This window comes from Oncorhynchus clarkii, chromosome 13, assembly GCF_045791955.1.
Source record: "Oncorhynchus clarkii lewisi isolate Uvic-CL-2024 chromosome 13, UVic_Ocla_1.0, whole genome shotgun sequence".
NCBI classification, from domain to species: domain Eukaryota; kingdom Metazoa; phylum Chordata; class Actinopteri; order Salmoniformes; family Salmonidae; genus Oncorhynchus; species Oncorhynchus clarkii.
This window is the reverse complement of record NC_092159.1, coordinates 5,108,791-5,126,831: the sequence shown is the minus strand read 5'-3', so window position 1 is coordinate 5,126,831 and position 18,041 is coordinate 5,108,791. Positions and strand designations below refer to the sequence as shown.

General features: G+C 49.5%; 1 protein-coding gene across 1 annotated transcript in view; it reads left to right on the top strand.

The window, feature by feature from the left end:
* Positions 1-17,765, top strand: part of LOC139424311 (transitional endoplasmic reticulum ATPase-like) — a 29,574-nt gene extending 11,809 nt beyond the window's left edge. Inside the window, exons 9-20 of the mRNA XM_071176018.1 lie at positions 2,612-2,747; positions 2,867-2,979; positions 3,961-4,125; positions 4,595-4,717; positions 6,208-6,286; positions 6,373-6,506; positions 7,048-7,226; positions 8,394-8,523; positions 14,855-15,013; positions 16,172-16,323; positions 16,467-16,754; positions 17,347-17,765. Of these exons, the coding sequence (XP_071032119.1) occupies positions 2,612-2,747; positions 2,867-2,979; positions 3,961-4,125; positions 4,595-4,717; positions 6,208-6,286; positions 6,373-6,506; positions 7,048-7,226; positions 8,394-8,523; positions 14,855-15,013; positions 16,172-16,323; positions 16,467-16,554 (1,458 nt within the window). The 3' untranslated portion in view covers positions 16,555-16,754; positions 17,347-17,765. The remainder of the gene's footprint in view (positions 1-2,611; positions 2,748-2,866; positions 2,980-3,960; positions 4,126-4,594; positions 4,718-6,207; positions 6,287-6,372; positions 6,507-7,047; positions 7,227-8,393; positions 8,524-14,854; positions 15,014-16,171; positions 16,324-16,466; positions 16,755-17,346) is intronic.
* The last annotated feature ends 276 nt before the right edge of the window (positions 17,766-18,041 follow it).

Genomic DNA, 18,041 nt, shown 5'->3' with positions numbered 1-18,041 from the left:
GTAAAAGTAAAGATGCCTTAACAGAAAATGACTCAAGTAAAAGTGAAAGTCACCCAGTAAAATACTAGATCAGTAAAAGTAAATAAAAAGGTTTTAAATATACTTAATTAAAATATACTTTAAATATACTTAAGTAAATGGCTAAAATGTACTTAAGTATCAAAAGTAAAAGTATAAACCATTTCATCTTCCTTATTAATCCAGACGCCAAGATTTTCTTGTTTTTATTTTATTTACGGACAGCCAGGGTCACGCTCCAACATTCAGACATCATTTAATAACCAAGCATGTGTTTAGTGAGTCCACCAGATCAGAGTCAGTAGGGATAATCAGGAATGTTCTCTGTTTAGTGAGTCCACCAGATCAGAGGCAGTAGGGATGTTCTCTGTTTAGTGAGTCCACCAGATCAGAGGCAGTAGGGATGTTCTCTGTTTAGTGAGTCCACCAGATCAGAGGTAGTAGGGATGACCAGGGATGTTCTCTGTTTAGTGAGTCCACCAGATCAGAGGCAGTAGGGATAATCAGGGATGTTCTCTGTTTAGTGAGTCCACCAGACCAGAGGCAGTAGGGATAATCAGGGATGTTCTCTGTTTAGTGAGTCTTCCAGATCAGAGGCAGTAGGGATGACCAGGGATGTTCTCTGTTTAGTGAGTCCACCAGATCAGAGGCAGTAGGGATGACCAGGGATGTTCTCTGTTTAGTGAGTCCGTCAGATCAGAGGCAGTAGGGATGAACAGGGATGTTCTCTGTTTAGTGAGTCCACCAGATCAGAGGCAGTAGGGATGACCAGGGATGTTCTCTGTTTAGTGAGTCCACCAGATCAGAGGCAGTAGGGATGAACAGGGATGTTCTCTGTTTAGTGAGTCCACCAGATCAGAGGCAGTAGGGATGAACAGGGATGTTCTCTGTTTAGTGAGTCCACCAGATCAGAGGCAGTAGGGATGAACAGGGATGTTCTCTGTTTAGTGAGTCCACCAGATCAGAGGCAGTAGGGATGACCAGGGATGTTCTCTGTTTAGTGAGTCCACCAGATCAGAGACAGTAGGGATGATCAGGGATGTTCTCTGTTTAGTGAGTCCACCAGATCAGAGGCAGTAGGGATGACCAGGGATGTTCTCTGTTTAGTGAGTCCACCAGATCAGAGGCAGTAGGGATGATCAGGGATGTTCTCTGTTTAGTGAGTCCACCAGATCAGAGGCAGTAGGGATAATCAGGGATGTTCTCTGTTTAGTAAGTCCACCAGATCAGAGGCAGTAGGGATGACCAGGGATGTTCTCTTAGTGAGTCCACCAGATCAGAGTCAGTAGGGATGATCAGGGATGTTCTCTGTTTAGTGAGTCCACCAGATCAGAGTCAGTAGGGATGATCAGGGATGTTCTCTGTTTAGTGAGTCCACCAGATCAGAGTCAGTAGGGATGATCAGGGATGTTCTCTGTTTAGTGAGTCCACCAGATCAGAGGCAGTAGGGAAGACCAGGGATGTTCTCTGTTTAGTGAGTCCACCAGATCAGAGGCAGTAGGGATGATCAGGGATGTTCTCTGTTTAGTGAGTCCACCAGATCAGAGTCAGTAGGGATGACCAGGGATGTTCTCTGTTTAGTGAGTCCACCAGATCAGAGGCAGTAGGGATAATCAGGGATGTTCTCTGTTTAGTGAGTCCACCAGATCAGAGGCAGTAGGGATGAACAGGGATGTTCTCTGTTTAGTGAGTCCACCAGATCAGAGGCAGTAGGGATGAACAGGGATGTTCTCTGTTTAGTGAGTCCACCAGATCAGAGGCAGTAGGGATGACCAGGGATGTTCTCTGTTTAGTGAGTCCACCAGATCAGAGTCAGTAGGGATGATCAGGGATGTTCTCTGTTTAGTGAGTCCACCAGATCAGAGGCAGTAGGGATGATCAGGGATGTTCTCTGTTTAGTGAGTCCACCAGATCAGAGGCAGTAGAGATGATCAGGGATGTTCTCTGTTTAGTGAGTCCACCAGATCAGGGACAGTAGGGATGATCAGGGATGTTCTCTGTTTAATGAGTCCACCAGATCAGAGTCAGTAGGGATGAACAGGGATGTTCTCTGTTTAGTGAGTCCTCCAGATCAGAGGCAGTAGGGATGTTCTCTGTTTAGTGAGTCCACCAGATCAGAGGCAGTAGGGATGTTCTCTGTTTAGTGAGTCCACCAGATCAGAGTCAGTAGGTATGAACAGGGAAGTTCTCTGTTTAGTGAGTCCACCAGATCAGAGGCAGTAGGGATGTTCTCTGTTTAGTGAGTCCACCAGATCAGAGGCAGTAGGGATGTTCTCTGTTTAGTGAGTCCACCAGATCAGAGGCAGTAGGGACAGGGAACAGGGATGTTCTCTTGATAAGTGTGTGAATTCGACCATTTTCCTGTCTTGCTAGGCATTCAAAACGTAATGTGTACTTTTGGGCGTCGGGAAATGTATGTCTTAAATAGTACATACTTTTCTTTAGGAATGTAGTGAAGTAAAAGTTGGAAAAATATAAATAGTAAAGTAAAGTACTGAAGTAGTACTTTAAAATATTTTTACTGAAGTACTTTCCACTACTGTGTGTTTGTGTGTGTGTGTGTGTGTGTGTGTGTGTATGTGTGTCTGGTCAGACCCATGGGGAGGTGGAGAGGCGTATCGTATCACAGCTCCTCACCCTGATGGATGGACTGAAGCAGAGAACTCACGTTATCGTCATGGCAGCCACCAACAGACCCAACAGCATCGACCCTGCCCTGAGACGCTTCGGTTAGAGAAACACACACTCACTCACTCACTCACTCACTCTCTCACACACACACACACACACACACACACACACACACACACACTAGTTAGTTAATAACACCTGTCTCTGTGTAACTCAGGCAGGTTTGACAAAGAGATCGACATCGGCATCCCAGACTCCACTGGTAGACTGGAGATACTACAGATTCACACCAAGAACATGAAGCTATCTGACGACGTGGACCTGGAGAGGGTGAGGAGAGGGGAGGGGTGGTGGGGGCTGAGGGAGAGGGCAGGGGTGGGGGGAGGAGGAGGGGTGGGGGGGCAGGGTGAGGAGGAGGAGGAGAGGGGAGGGGTGGGAGGGAGGAGGAGGGGTGGGGGGGCAGGGTGAGGAGGAGGAGAGGGGAGGGGAGGGGTGGGGGGGAGAGGAGAGATGAGGAGGTGGAGGAGAGGGGAGAGATGGTGGGTGGGGAGGGGGGAGGAGAAGGGAGAGATGGTGGGTGGGGAGGGGGGGATGGGTGAGGAGGGGGGAGAGATTGGGAAGGGGGAGGAGGGGGGAGAGATGGGAGGTCAAAAGTAGTGCACTATATAGGGAATAGGGCTCAAGTCTAAAGTAGTGCACTATATAGGGAATAGGGCTCTAGTCTAAAGTAGTGCACTATATAGGGAATAGGGCTCTAGTCTAAAGTAGTGTACTATATAGGGAATAGGGCTCTAGTCTAAAGTAGTGCACTATATAGGGAATAGGGTTCTGGTCTAAAGTAGTGCACTATATAGGGAATAGGGCTCTAGTCTAAAGTAGTGCACTATATAGGGAATAGGGCTCTAGTCTAAAGTAGTGCACTATATAGGGAATAGGGCTCTAGTCTAAAGTAGTGCACTATATAGGGAATAGGGCTCTAGTCTAAAGTAGTGCACTATATAGGGAATAGGGCTCTGGTCTAAAGTAGTGCACTATGTAGAGAATAGGGCTCTGGTCTAAAGTAGTGCAATATATAGGGATTAGGGTTCTGATCTAAAGTAGTGCACTATATAGGGAATAGGGCTCTAGTCTAAAGTAGTGCACTATATAGGGAATAGGGCTCTAGTCTAAAGTAGTGCACTATATAGGGAATAGGGCTCTAGTCTAAAGTAGTGCACTATGTAGGGAATAGGGTGCCATGACTGGGGAATGTTTTGTGCCAGTGAAGTTGGGACAATACAGTTCTACTCATTGTACTGTGCTTCCTGGTAGGTTTCCATGGATGCGCATGGCCATGTGGGGTCAGACCTGGCAGCTCTGTGTTCTGAGGCGGCTCTGCAGGCCATCAGGAAGAAGATGACCCTGATTGATCTGGAGGACGACACCATTGATGCTGAACTGCTCAACTCACTGGCAGTTACCAACGATGACTTCAGGGTTAGTGGCAGCAGCACAGACACACACTCAACCACACACACAATATAGACCTGCTCATCTCATTGTCCATCTCCCCCTTCCTTCCTTCCTTCCTTCCTTCCTTCCTTCCATCCTTCCTTTCTTCCTTCCTTCCTTCCTTCCTTCCTTCCTTCCTTCCTTCCTTCCTTTCCTCTCTCTCTCCCTCCCTCCCTCCCTCCCTCCCTCCCTCCCTCCCTCCCTACCTCCCTCCCTCCCTCCCTACCTCCCTCCCTCCCTCTCTCATCCTCCTCCCTCCCTCCCTCCCTCCCTCTCCCTCCCTCCCCCCTCCCCCCTCCCTCCTCCTCCCATCCTCCCTCCCTCCCTCCCTCCCTCCCTCCCTCCCTCCCTCCCTCCCTCCCTCTCCCCTCCCTCCCTCCCTCCCTCCCTCCCCCCTCCCTCCCTTCTCCTCCTCCCATCCTCCCTCCCTCCCTCACTCCCTCTCTCCCTCCAGTGGGCGTTGGGGCAGAGTAACCCGTCAGCTCTGAGGGAGACAGTAGTGGAGGTTCCTAATGTTAACTGGGAGGATATAGGAGGACTGGGAGAGGTCAAGAGAGAACTGCAGGAACTAGTACAGGTAACACACACACACACCTGTATCTCAACAGGTAACACACACACACCTGTATCTCAACAGGTAACACACACACCTGTATCTCAACAGGTAACACACATACCTGTATCTCAACAGGTAACACACACACTCCTGTATCTCAACAGGTAACACACACACTCCTGTATCTCAACAGGTAACACACACACACACCTGTATCTCAACAGGTAACACACACACCTGCATCTCAACAGGTAACACACACACACCTGTATCTCAACAGGTAACACACACACCTGTATCTCAACAGGTAACACACACACACACACACCTGTATCTCAACAGGTAACACACACATTTGTATCTCAACAGGTAACACACACAAACCTGTCTCTCAACAGGTAACACACACACACACACTTGCATATCAACAGGTAACACACACACACACCTGTATCTCAACAGGTAAGACACACACACACCTGTATCTCAACAGGTAACACACACACACACACCTGTATCTCAACAGTAACACACACACACCTGTATCTCAACAGGTAACACACACACACACACTTGCATATCAACAGGTAACACACACACACACACCTGTATCTCAACAGGTAAGACACACACACACCTGTATCTCAACAGGTAACACACACACACACACCTGTATCTCAACAGTAACACACACACACCTGTATCTCAACAGGTAAGACACACACACACCTGTATCTCAACAGGTAACACACACACACACACCTGTATCTCAACAGTAACACACACACACCTGTATCTCAACAGGTAACACACACACCTCTATAGCCTTAACAGCTGAGTAAAGACAGTAAAGACGAGTGGCTGAAAACAGCAGCTCTGATTCAACAGGACATGGCTGATATTGTGGTCAGAGGTCAAATACCAGCCACATAGACCTAGGTGTTGTGGGTGTGGAATAGAATGAAGTTGTCTCTATTGGTCAGTTTTGTTTAAGTGCTTTTCTTGACCCTCCCTCCTCTCCCCCCTGCCTCCTCTCTCCCTCCCTCCCTCCCTCCTCTCCCCCTCCCTCCCTCCCTCCCTCCCTCCCTCCCTCCCTCCCTCCTCTCTCCTCTCTCCCTCCCTCCCTCCTCTCCCCCCTCCCTCCCTCCCTCCCTCCCTCCCTCCCTCCCTCCCTCCCTCCCTCCCTCCCTCCCTCCCTCCTCTCCCCCCCTCCTCTCTCCCTCCCTCCCTCCTCTCCCTCCCTCCCTCCCTCCCTCCCTGCCACACTCCCTCCCTCCCTCCCCCCTCTCCTCCCTCCCTCCCCCCTCTCTCCCTCCCTCTCCCCCCCCCTCCCTCCCTCTCCTCCCCCCTCTCTCCTCCCCCTCCCTCCCTCCCTCCCTCCTCCCTCTCTCTCCTCCCCCCTCCCTCCCCCTCTCTCCTCCCCTCTCTCTCCTCCCCCTCCCTCCCTCCCCCCTCCCTCCCTCTCCTCCCCCCTCTCCTCCCTCCCTCGCTCCCTCCCCCCTCTCTCCCAGTACCCAGTGGAGTACCCAGATAAGTTCCTGAAGTTCGGTATGACCCCGTCACGAGGAGTGTTATTCTATGGACCCCCAGGTCAGAGCACACATGCAGTACACACACACACACACACACACACACACACACACACACACGCACACCCTGTCTCTCTCTCTTCCCAGGCTGTGGAAAGACCCTGCTAGCCAAGGCGATTGCTAACGAGTGCCAGGCCAACTTCATCTCCATCAAGGGACCTGAGCTGCTCACCATGTGGTTCGGCGAGTCAGAGGCTAATGTCAGGGACGTCTTCGACAAGGTACCACATAGCAGTGGCATAGCCTGACGTAGCAGTGACATAGCCTGACATAGCAGTGACATAGCCTGACATAGCAGTGACATAGCAGTGACATAGCCTGACGTAGCAGTGACATAGCCTGACATAGCAGTGACATAGCCTGACATAGCAGTGACATAGCAGTGACATAGCCTGACGTAGCAGTGACATAGCCTGACATAGCAGTGACATAGCCTGACATAGCAGTGACATAGCCTGACATAGCAGTGACATAGCCTGACGTAGCAGTGACATAGCCTGATATAGCAGTGACATAGCCTGATATAGCAGTAACATAGCCTGACATAGCAGTGACATAGCCATGTGGTTTGGAGAGACAGAAACCAACATCAAGGACATCATCGACGATTATGTAGACTGACATAATAGTGACATAGATCTTCTAGACAAATACATTCCTGACCTCTGACCTCTATCATCTGACCTCCTGCCAGACAGGTGGCATCCTGTATCCTGTTCTTTCCTAACCTCCTATTCCCTGACCTCTGACCTCTAACCCCAGGCCAGACAGGCGGCCCCCTGCATCCTGTTCTTTGACGAGCTGGACTCCATTGCCAAGTCCAGAGGGGGCGGAGCCGGGGACGCAGGGGGCGCGGCCGACAGGGTCATCAACCAGATCCTCACGGAGATGGACGGAATGTCCAACAAGAAGAACGTCTTTATTATAGGAGCTACCAACAGGTAGAGGGATGTGGGGGGGGGGGGGGGGGGGTCTTTATTATAGAAGCTACCACTCCACTCCCTCCCTCTTTAATCCCTCCTCCCCCTTCCAGACCTGATATAATAGACTCTGCTATCCTCCCCCCTCCAGACCTGATATAATAGACTCTGTTATCCTCCCCCCTTCAGACCTGATATAATAGACTCTGTTATCCTCCAGACCTGATATAATAGACTCTGTTATCCTCCCCCCTCCAGACCTGATATAATAGACTCTGATATCCTCCCCCCTCCAGACCTGATATAATAGACTCTGTTACCCTCCCCTCTCCAGACCTGATATAATAGACTCTGTTATCCTCCAGACCTGATATAATAGACTCTGCTATCCTCCCCCCTCCAGACCTGATATAATAGACTCTGCTATCCTCCAGACCTGATATAATAGACTCTGTTATCCTCCAGACCTGATATAATAGACTCTGTTACCCTCCAGACCTGATATAATAGACTCTGTTACCCTCCCCTCTCCAGACCTGATATAATAGACTCTGCTATCCTCCCCCCTCCAGACCTGATATCATAGACTCTGTTACCCTCCAGACCTGATATAATAGACTCTGTTACCCTCCCCTCTCCAGACCTGATATAATAGACTCTGCTATCTTCCCCCCTCCAGACCTGATATAATAGACTCTGCTATCCTCCCCCCTCCAGACCTGATATAATAGACTCTGCTATCCTCCCCCTCCAGACCTGATATAATAGACTCTGCTATCCTCCCCTCTCCAGACCTGATATAATAGACTCTGTTATCCTCCCCCCTCCAGACCTGATATAATAGACTCTGCTATCCTCCAGACCTGATATAATAGACTCTGCTATCCTCCCCTCTCCAGACCTGATATAATAGACTCTGCTATCCTCCCCCTTCCAGACCTGATATAATAGACTCTGCTATCCTCCAGACCTGATATAATAGACTCTGCTATCCTCCCCCCTCCAGACCTGATATAATAGACTCTGTTACCCTCCCCTCTCCAGACCTGATATAATAGACTCTGCTATCCTCCCCCCTCCAGACCTGATATAATAGACTCTGCTATCCTCCAGACCTGATATAATAGACTCTGCTATCCTCCCCCCTCCAGACCTGATATAATAGACTCTGCTATTCTCCCCCTCCAGACCTGATATAATAGACTCTGCTATCCTCCGTCCAGGGAGGCTGGATCAGCTCATCTACATCCCTCTACCAGACACAGCCTCCCGTACCGCCATCCTCAACGCAAACCTACGCAAGTCCCCCATCGCCAGAGTCAGTACACACACACACTCACACATGGACTCGCACACACACAGACACAGACACACATAGACACTCACAGACAGAGACATGCGCACACACATAGACACACACACACACACACATAGACACACATAGACATACATACACATAGACATACACACACATAGACACACATAGACATACACACACATAGACACACACTCAAAGACACATAGACACACACAGACACAGACACACACAAAGACACGTAGACACACACACACGCATAGACACTGTCAAGTAATTATTTAATCCGTGTTCATAAATTCAAATTATATTCATCTGTCTGATACCAAGAGGTTGTAAAGTTCTGGTCTTAAATGATTGTGATGTGTGTATTATGACATCATAATAACTGAATTGATCAGGTCCCAATGTATCTTAAATGATTGTGATGTGTGTATTATGACATCATAATAACTGAATTGATCAGGTCCCAATGTATTTGCGAGAGCTCTTAAGTTTTCACAAGTCCATTCCTTCTTATATCATCCTAAACTACGCACACACATACACACCAACAGGGATTTTCACATGAGTCTAACCACAGTTTATAACCCCTCAACTGACCGTTCCAGGCTCCCCCAGACACCATAACCCTGGAGGAGCCCTCCCTGTCCTCTCTTATCTCCACATACATTCCTTTCTTCCTAGGTCCATGCCATATAACCCTGGAGGAGCTCTCCCTGTCCTCTCTTATCTCCACATACATTCCTTTCTTCCTAGGTCCATGCCATATAACCCTGGAGGAGCTCTCCCTGTCCTCTCTTATCTCCACATACATTCCTGTCTTCCTAGGTCCATGCCATATAACCCTGGAGGAGCTCTCCCTGTCCTCTCCTATCTCCACATACATTCCTGTCTTCCTAGGTCCATGCCATATAACCCTGGAGGAGCTCTCCCTGTCCTCTCCTATCTCCACATACATTCCTGTCTTCCTAGGTCCATGCCATATAACCCTGGAGGAGCTCTCCCTGTCCTCTCCTATCTCCACATACATTCCTTTCTTCCTAGGTCCATGCCATATAACCCTGGAGGAGCTCTCCCTGTCCTCTCCTATCTCCACATACATTCCTTTCTTCCTAGGTCCATGCCATATAACCCTGGAGGAGCTCTCCCTGTCCTCTCCTATCTCCACATACATTCCTTTCTTCCTAGGTCCATGCCATATAACCCTGGAGGAGCTCTCCCTGTCCTCTCCTATCTCCACATACATTCCTTTCTTCCTAGGTCCATGCCATATAACCCTGGAGGAGCTCTCCCTGTCCTCTCCTATCTCCACATACATTCCTTTCTTCCTAGGTCCATGCCATATAACCCTGGAGGAGCTCTCCCTGTCCTCTCCTATCTCCACATACATTCCTTTCTTCCTAGGTCCATGCCATATAACCCTGGAGGAGCTCTCCCTGTCCTCTCCTATCTCCACATACATTCCTTTCTTCCTAGGTCCATGCCATATAACCCTGGAGGAGCTCTCCCTGTCCTCTCCTATCTCCACATACATTCCTTTCTTCCTAGGTCCATGCCATATAACCCTGGAGGAGCTCTCCCTGTCCTCTCCTATCTCCACATACATTCCTTTCTTCCTAGGTCCATGCCATATAACCCTGGAGGAGCTCTCCCTGTCCTCTCTTATCTCCACATACATTCCTTTCTTCCTAGGTCCATGCCATATAACCCTGGAGGAGCTCTCCCTGTCCTCTCTTATCTCCACATACATTCCTTTCTTCCTAGGTCCATGCCATATAACCCTGGAGGAGCTCTCCCTGTCCTCTCCTATCTCCACATACATTCCTGTCTTCCTAGGTCCATGCCATATAACCCTGGAGGAGCTCTCCCTGTCCTCTCCTATCTCCACATACATTCCTTTCTTCCTAGGTCCATGCCATATAACCCTGGAGGAGCTCTTCCTGTCCTCTCCTGTCTCCACATACATTCCTTTCTTCCTAGGTCCATGCCATATAACCCTGGAGGAGCTCTCCCTGTCCTCTCCTATCTCCACATACATTCCTGTCTTCCTAGGTCCATGCCATATAACCCTGGAGGAGCTCTCCCTGTCCTCTCCTATCTCCACATACATTCCTTTCTTCCTAGGTCCATGCCATATAACCCTGGAGGAGCTCTCCCTGTCCTCTCCTATCTCCACATACATTCCTTTCTTCCTAGCTCCATGCCATATAACCCTGGAGGAGCTCTCCCTGTCCTCTCCTATCTCCACATACATTCCTTTCTTCCTAGCTCCATGCCATATAACCCTGGAGGAGCTCTCCCTGTCCTCTCCTATCTCCACATACATTCCTGTCTTCCTAGGTCCATGCCATATAACCCTGGAGGAGCTCTCCCTGTCCTCTCCTATCTCCACATACATTCCTGTCTTCCTAGGTCCATGCCATATAACCCTGGAGGAGCTCTCCCTGTCCTCTCCTATCTCCACATACATTCCTGTCTTCCTAGGTCCATGCCATATAACCCTGGAGGAGCTCTCCCTGTCCTCTCCTATCTCCACATACATTCCTTTCTTCCTAGGTCCATGCCATATAACCCTGGAGGAGCTCTCCCTGTCCTCTCCTATCTCCACATACATTCCTTTCTTCCTAGGTCCATGCCATATAACCCTGGAGGAGCTCTCCCTGTCCTCTCCTATCTCCACATGCATTCCTTTCTTCCTAGGTCCATGCCATATAACCCTGGAGGAGCTCTCCCTGTCCTCTCCTATCTCCACATACATTCCTTTCTTCCTAGGTCCATGCCATATAACCCTGGAGGAGCTCTCCCTGTCCTCTCCTATCTCCACATACATTCCTTTCTTCCTAGGTCCATGCCATATAACCCTGGAGGAGCTCTCCCTGTCCTCTCCTATCTCCACATACATTCCTGTCTTCCTAGGTCCATGCCATATAACCCTGGAGGAGCTCTCCCTGTCCTCTCCTATCTCCACATACATTCCTTTCTTCCTAGGTCCATGCCATATAACCCTGGAGGAGCCCTCCCTGTCCTCTCCTATCTCCACATACATTCCTTTCTTCCTAGGTCCATGCCATATAACCCTGGAGGAGCTCTCCCTGTCCTCTCCTATCTCCACATACATTCCTTTCTTCCTAGGTCCATGCCATATAACCCTGGAGGAGCTCTCCCTGTCCTCTCCTATCTCCACATACATTCCTTTCTTCCTAGGTCCATGCCATATAACCCTGGAGGAGCTCTCCCTGTCCTCTCCTATCTCCACATACATTCCTTTCTTCCTAGGTCCATGCCATATAACCCTGGAGGAGCTCTCCCTGTCCTCTCCTATCTCCACATACATTCCTGTCTTCCTAGGTCCATGCCATATAACCCTGGAGGAGCTCTCCCTGTCCTCTCCTATCTCCACATACATTCCTTTCTTCCTAGGTCCATGCCATATAACCCTGGAGGAGCTCTCCCTGTCCTCTCCTATCTCCACATACATTCCTTTCTTCCTAGGTCCATGCCATATAACCCTGGAGGAGCTCTCCCTGTCCTCTCCTATCTCCACATACATTCCTGTCTTCCTAGGTCCATGCCATATAACCCTGGAGGAGCTCTCCCTGTCCTCTCCTATCTCCACATACATTCCTTTCTTCCTAGGTCCATGCCATATAACCCTGGAGGAGCCCTCCCTGTCCTCTCTTATCTCCACATACATTCCTTTCTTCCTAGGTCCATGCCATATAACCCTGGAGGAGCCCTCCCTGTCCTCTCCTATCTCCACATACATTCCTTTCTTCCTAGGTCCATGCCATATAACCCTGGAGGAGCTCTCCCTGTCCTCTCCTATCTCCACATACATTCCTGTCTTCCTAGGTCCATGCCATATAACCCTGGAGGAGCTCTCCCTGTCCTCTCCTATCTCCACATACATTCCTGTCTTCCTAGGTCCATGCCATATAACCCTGGAGGAGCTCTCCCTGTCCTCTCCTATCTCCACATACATTCCTGTCTTCCTAGGTCCATGCCATATAACCCTGGAGGAGCTCTCCCTGTCCTCTCCTATCTCCACATACATTCCTTTCTTCCTAGGTCCATGCCATATAACCCTGGAGGAGCTCTCCCTGTCCTCTCCTATCTCCACATACATTCCTTTCTTCCTAGGTCCATGCCATATAACCCTGGAGGAGCTCTCCCTGTCCTCTCCTATCTCCACATACATTCCTTTCTTCCTAGGTCCATGCCATATAACCCTGGAGGAGCTCTCCCTGTCCTCTCCTATCTCCACATACATTCCTTTCTTCCTAGGTCCATGCCATATAACCCTGGAGGAGCTCTCCCTGTCCTCTCCTATCTCCACATACATTCCTGTCTTCCTAGGTCCATGCCATATAACCCTGGAGGAGCTCTCCCTGTCCTCTCCTATCTCCACATACATTCCTTTCTTCCTAGGTCCATGCCATATAACCCTGGAGGAGCTCTCCCTGTCCTCTCCTATCTCCACATACATTCCTTTCTTCCTAGGTCCATGCCATATAACCCTGGAGGAGCTCTCCCTGTCCTCTCCTATCTCCACATACATTCCTTTCTTCCTAGGTCCATGCCATATAACCCTGGAGGACCTCTCCCTGTCCTCTCCTATCTCCACATACATTCCTTTCTTCCTAGGTCCATGCCATATAACCCTGGAGGAGCTCTCCCTGTCCTCTCCTATCTCCACATACATTCCTTTCTTCCTAGGTCCATGCCATATAACCCTGGAGGAGCCCTCCCTGTCCTCTCCTATCTCCACATACATTCCTTTCTTCCTAGGTCCATGCCATATAACCCTGGAGGAGCTCTCCCTGTCCTCTCCTATCTCCACATACATTCCTTTCTTCCTAGGTCCATGCCATATAACCCTGGAGGAGCTCTCCCTGTCCTCTCCTATCTCCACATACATTCCTGTCTTCCTAGGTCCATGCCATATAACCCTGGAGGAGCTCTCCCTGTCCTCTCCTATCTCCACATACATTCCTGTCTTCCTAGGTCCATGCCATATAATCCTGGAGGAGCCCTCCCTGTCCTCTCCTATCTCCACATACATTCCTGTCTTCCTAGGTCCATGCCATATAACCCTGGAGGAGCTCTCCCTGTCCTCTCCTATCTCCACATACATTCCTGTCTTCCTAGGTCCATGCCATATAACCTCTTCCTAACCAACAAACATGATTTAATACTACAAGAAAGACAGGGTAGACACACAGACACACAGACACACAGACACACAGACACACGATAATAATGATGATGATAATAATAATGAACTATTTTTGTCTCCCGCCTCTCTCCCCTTTCTTCCTCTCTCTCTCCACTTTCTTCCCCCCTCTCTCCCCTTTCTTCCTCTCTCTCTCCCCTTTCTTCCTCTCTCTCTCCCCTTTCTTCCTCTCTCTCTCCCCTTTCTTCCCCCCTCTCTCCCCTTTCTTCCTCTCTCTCTCCCCTTTCTTCCCCCCTCTCTCCCCTTTCTTCCTCTCTCTCTCCCCTTTCTTCCTCTCCCTCTCCCCTTTCTTCCTCTCTCTCTCCCCTTTCTTCCTCTCTCTCTCCCCTTTCTTCCTCTCTCTCTCCCCTTTCTTCCTCTCTCTCTCCCCTTTCTTCCTCTCTCTCTCCCCTTTCTTCCTCTCTCTCTCCCCTTTCTTCCTCTCTCTCTCACCTTTCTTCCTCTCTCTCTCCCCTTTCTTCCTCTCTCTCTCACCTTTCTTCCTCTCTCTCCCCCTCTCCTCTCTCTCCCCCTCCCCTCTCTCTCTCCCCCTCTCCTCTCTCTCTCCCCTATCCTCTCTCTCTCCCCTATCCTCTCTCTCTCCCCTATCCTCTCTCTCTCCCCTATCCTCTCTCTCCCCCTCTCCTCTCTCTCTCCCCCTCTCCTCTCTCTCTCCCCTCCCCTCTCCTCTCTCTCCCCCCTCCCCTCTCCTCTCCACCCTCTCCTCTCTCTCTCTCCACCCTCCCCTCTCTCCCCCTCCCCTCTCCTCTCTCTCTCCCCCCTCTCCTCTCTCTCTCTCTCCCCCACCCCTCTCCTCTCTCTCCCCCTCCCCTCCCCTCTCCTCTCTCTCTCCCCCCTCTCCTATCTCTCTCTACTCCCTCTCCTCTCTCTCCCCCCTTCTCTCTCTCCCCCCCTCTCCTATCTCCCCCCTCCCCTCTCTCACCCCTCTCCTCTCTCTCCCCCCTCTCCTCTCTTTACTCCCTCTCCTCTCTCTCCCCCCTCCCCTCTCCTCTCTCTCTCCCCCACCCCTCGCCTCTCTCTCTCCCCTCTCCTCTCTCTCCCCCTCCCCTCTCCTCGCTCTCTCCCCCACCCCTCTCCTCTCACAACAACACACACCAGGATGTAGACCTGGCCTACCTGTCTGGTATCACCCAGGGTTTCAGTGGGGCAGACCTGACAGAGATCTGCCAGAGGGCCTGTAAGCTGGCCATCAGAGAGGCCATAGAGGCTGAGATCAAAGCAGAGCGCCAGAGACAGACCCACCCAGGCACCGCCATGGTGAGATGGACGGACGGACGGACGGACTGACAGTCTGCTGTTACACCACCAACACTGCAGCTCACACACACACTATAGAGATGATCAGATAGACAGACAGACAGACGGACGGATGGACGGACGGACGTTACACCATTAACACTGCAATACCATATATCTAACTGACAGACACACAGACAGACAGACATAGAGACAGACATAGAGACAGACATAGAGACAGACGGACAGACGGACAGACGGACAGACAGACAGAGAGACGGACAGAGAGACAGACAGGTACACATAGAGACAGACAGAGAGAGGGACAGATAGACAGACAGATCGACAGCCAAATCCCCCAGCTGTTACACAACCAACACTGCATCTCACATACAGTACATCACACACTGTGTTTCACACACTGTCTACCTCACAAATTAAACCTCATATACACAACGCACACACACACACAACCAATACACCAATATTATGTAACTTTACACCCACCCAACCTCTCTCCTGCCCTCGCTCTCTCTGTCTCCCCTTCCCCCTCTCTCTCTTTCTGCCCCTCCCCCTCTCTCTCTCTTTCTGCCCCCCCACTCTCTCTCTCTTTCTGCCCCCCCACTCTCTCTCTCTTTCTGCCCCCCCACTCTCTCTCTCTTTCTGCCCCTACCCCTCTCTCTCTCTTTCTGCCCCTCCCACTCTCTCTCTCTTTCTGCCCCCCCACTCTCTCACTCTTTCTGCCCCTCCCCCTCTCTCTCTCTTTCTGCCCCTCCCACTCTCTCTCTCTTTCTGCCCCCCCACTCTCTCTCTCTTTCTGCCCCCCCACTCTCTCTCTCTTTCTGCCCCCCACTCTCTCTCTCTTTCTGCCCCTCCCCCTCTCTCTCTCTTTCTGCCCCTCCCACTCCTTCTCTCTTTATGCCCCCCCACTCTCTCTCTCTTTCTGCCCCTCCCCCTCTCTCTCTCTTTCTGCCCCTCCCACTCTCTCTCTATTTCTGCCCCCCCACTCTCTCTCTCTTTCTGCCCCCCCACTCTCTCTCTCTTTCTGCCCCTCCCCCTCTCTCTCTCTTTCTGCCCCACCACTCTCTCTCTCTTTCTCCCCCCCACTCTCTCTCTCTTTCTGCCCCCCCACCCTCTCTCTCTTTCTGCCCCCCTCCCCCCCTCTCCTCCTCTGTCCAGGATGAGGACTGTGACCCTGTTCCAGAGATCAGGAAGGATCACTTTGAAGAGGCCATGAGGTTCGCCCGGCGCTCCGTCAGCGACAACGATATCAGGAAGTATGAGATGTTCGCCCAGACACTACAGCAGAGCAGAGGCTTTGGGAACTTCAGGTATGTACTGGACCGGGACACACACACATACACACAAACACACACACACACATACTGTACGCTCACACTTTCATATGCAAGTATGCTCACACACACACAAACACAGGCACACTTCTCGTACACTGACCTCTCTCTCTCCTCAGGTTCCCCTCTGGCTCTCAGTCCGGAGATCAAGGGTCGGGGTCAGGGGGGCAGTTCAGAGACGAGGTAGAGGACGACCTCTACCAGTGAGAAGACTATCACCTCCACCACACCTGCCTGCATATGATGTGGAACTCTGGATCAATTAGACTGTTGTGGGAATCAAATACGGACAGAATAACTTTTAACAGCACATAACGTTTGTGCTTCTCAGCTTATCGTTGTAGTCTTAGATGTTTCTCATAATAACTGGTGCATCATAATAACTGATACATCATAATAACTGATACATCATAATAACTGGCACATCATAATAACTGAAACATAATAACTGGCACATCATAATAACTGGTACATTATAATAACTGGTGCATCATAATAACTAGTGCATCATAATAACTGATACATCATAATAACTGGTGCATCATAATAACTGATATATCATAATAACTGGTGCATCATAATAACTGATACATTATAATAACTGGTGCATCATAATAACTGGCACATCATAATAACTGGTACATCATAATAACTGGTACATCATAATAACTGGTGCATCATAATAACTGGTACATCATAATAACTGGTACATCATAATAACTGGTACATCATAATAACTGGTACATCATAATAACTGGCGCATCATAATAACTGGTGCATCATAATAACTGGTACATCATAATAACTGGTACATCATAATAACTGGTACATCATAATAACTGGTGCATCATAATAACTGGTACATCATAATAACTGGTGCATCATAATAACTGGTGCATCATAATAACTGGTGCATCATAATAACTGGTACATCATAATAACTGGTACATCATAATAACTGGTACATCATAATAACTGGTGCATCATAATAACTGGTACATCATAATAACTGGTGCATCATAATAACTGGTGCATCATAATAACTGGTACATCATAATAACTGGTACATCATAATAACTGGTGCATCATAATAACTGGTACATCATAATAACTGGTACATCATAATAACTGGTACATCATAATAACTGGTACATGATAATAACTGGTACATTATAATAACTGGTACATCATAATAACTGGTACATCATAGTAACTGGTGCATCATAATAACTGGTGCATTTGAGGAAATTAGAGTCTGTTTGTTTTTTCTTGGAAGAATCATTTGTAAAATCTGGATGGTCAAAGTACAATGAATATAACTGTGAATGAGGATTGTTGTTCTTGTCATGTTTGAGCTGGTCATCATGGAAGGAATGCTGATTCAAATCTGAAATGTAATAAACTGAGTGTTTTCCTTGTTTGTTTGTGTTTTACTAATAAAACTACTGTCACATAATAGTATCCCTCAATTGGAATACGGAAGAGGAAAGGAGGGAAAAAGAGAGGGTGAGGAGGTGGAAGAGGGTGAGGGAGGGAAGAGGGTGAGGAGGTGGAAGAGGGTGAGGAGGTGGAAGAGGGTGAGGAGGTGGAAGAGGGTGAGGAAGGTGGAAGAGGGTGAGGGAGGGAAGAGGGTGAGGAGGTGGAAGAGGGTGAGGGAGGGAAGAGGGTGAGGAGGTGGAAGAGGGTGAGGGAGG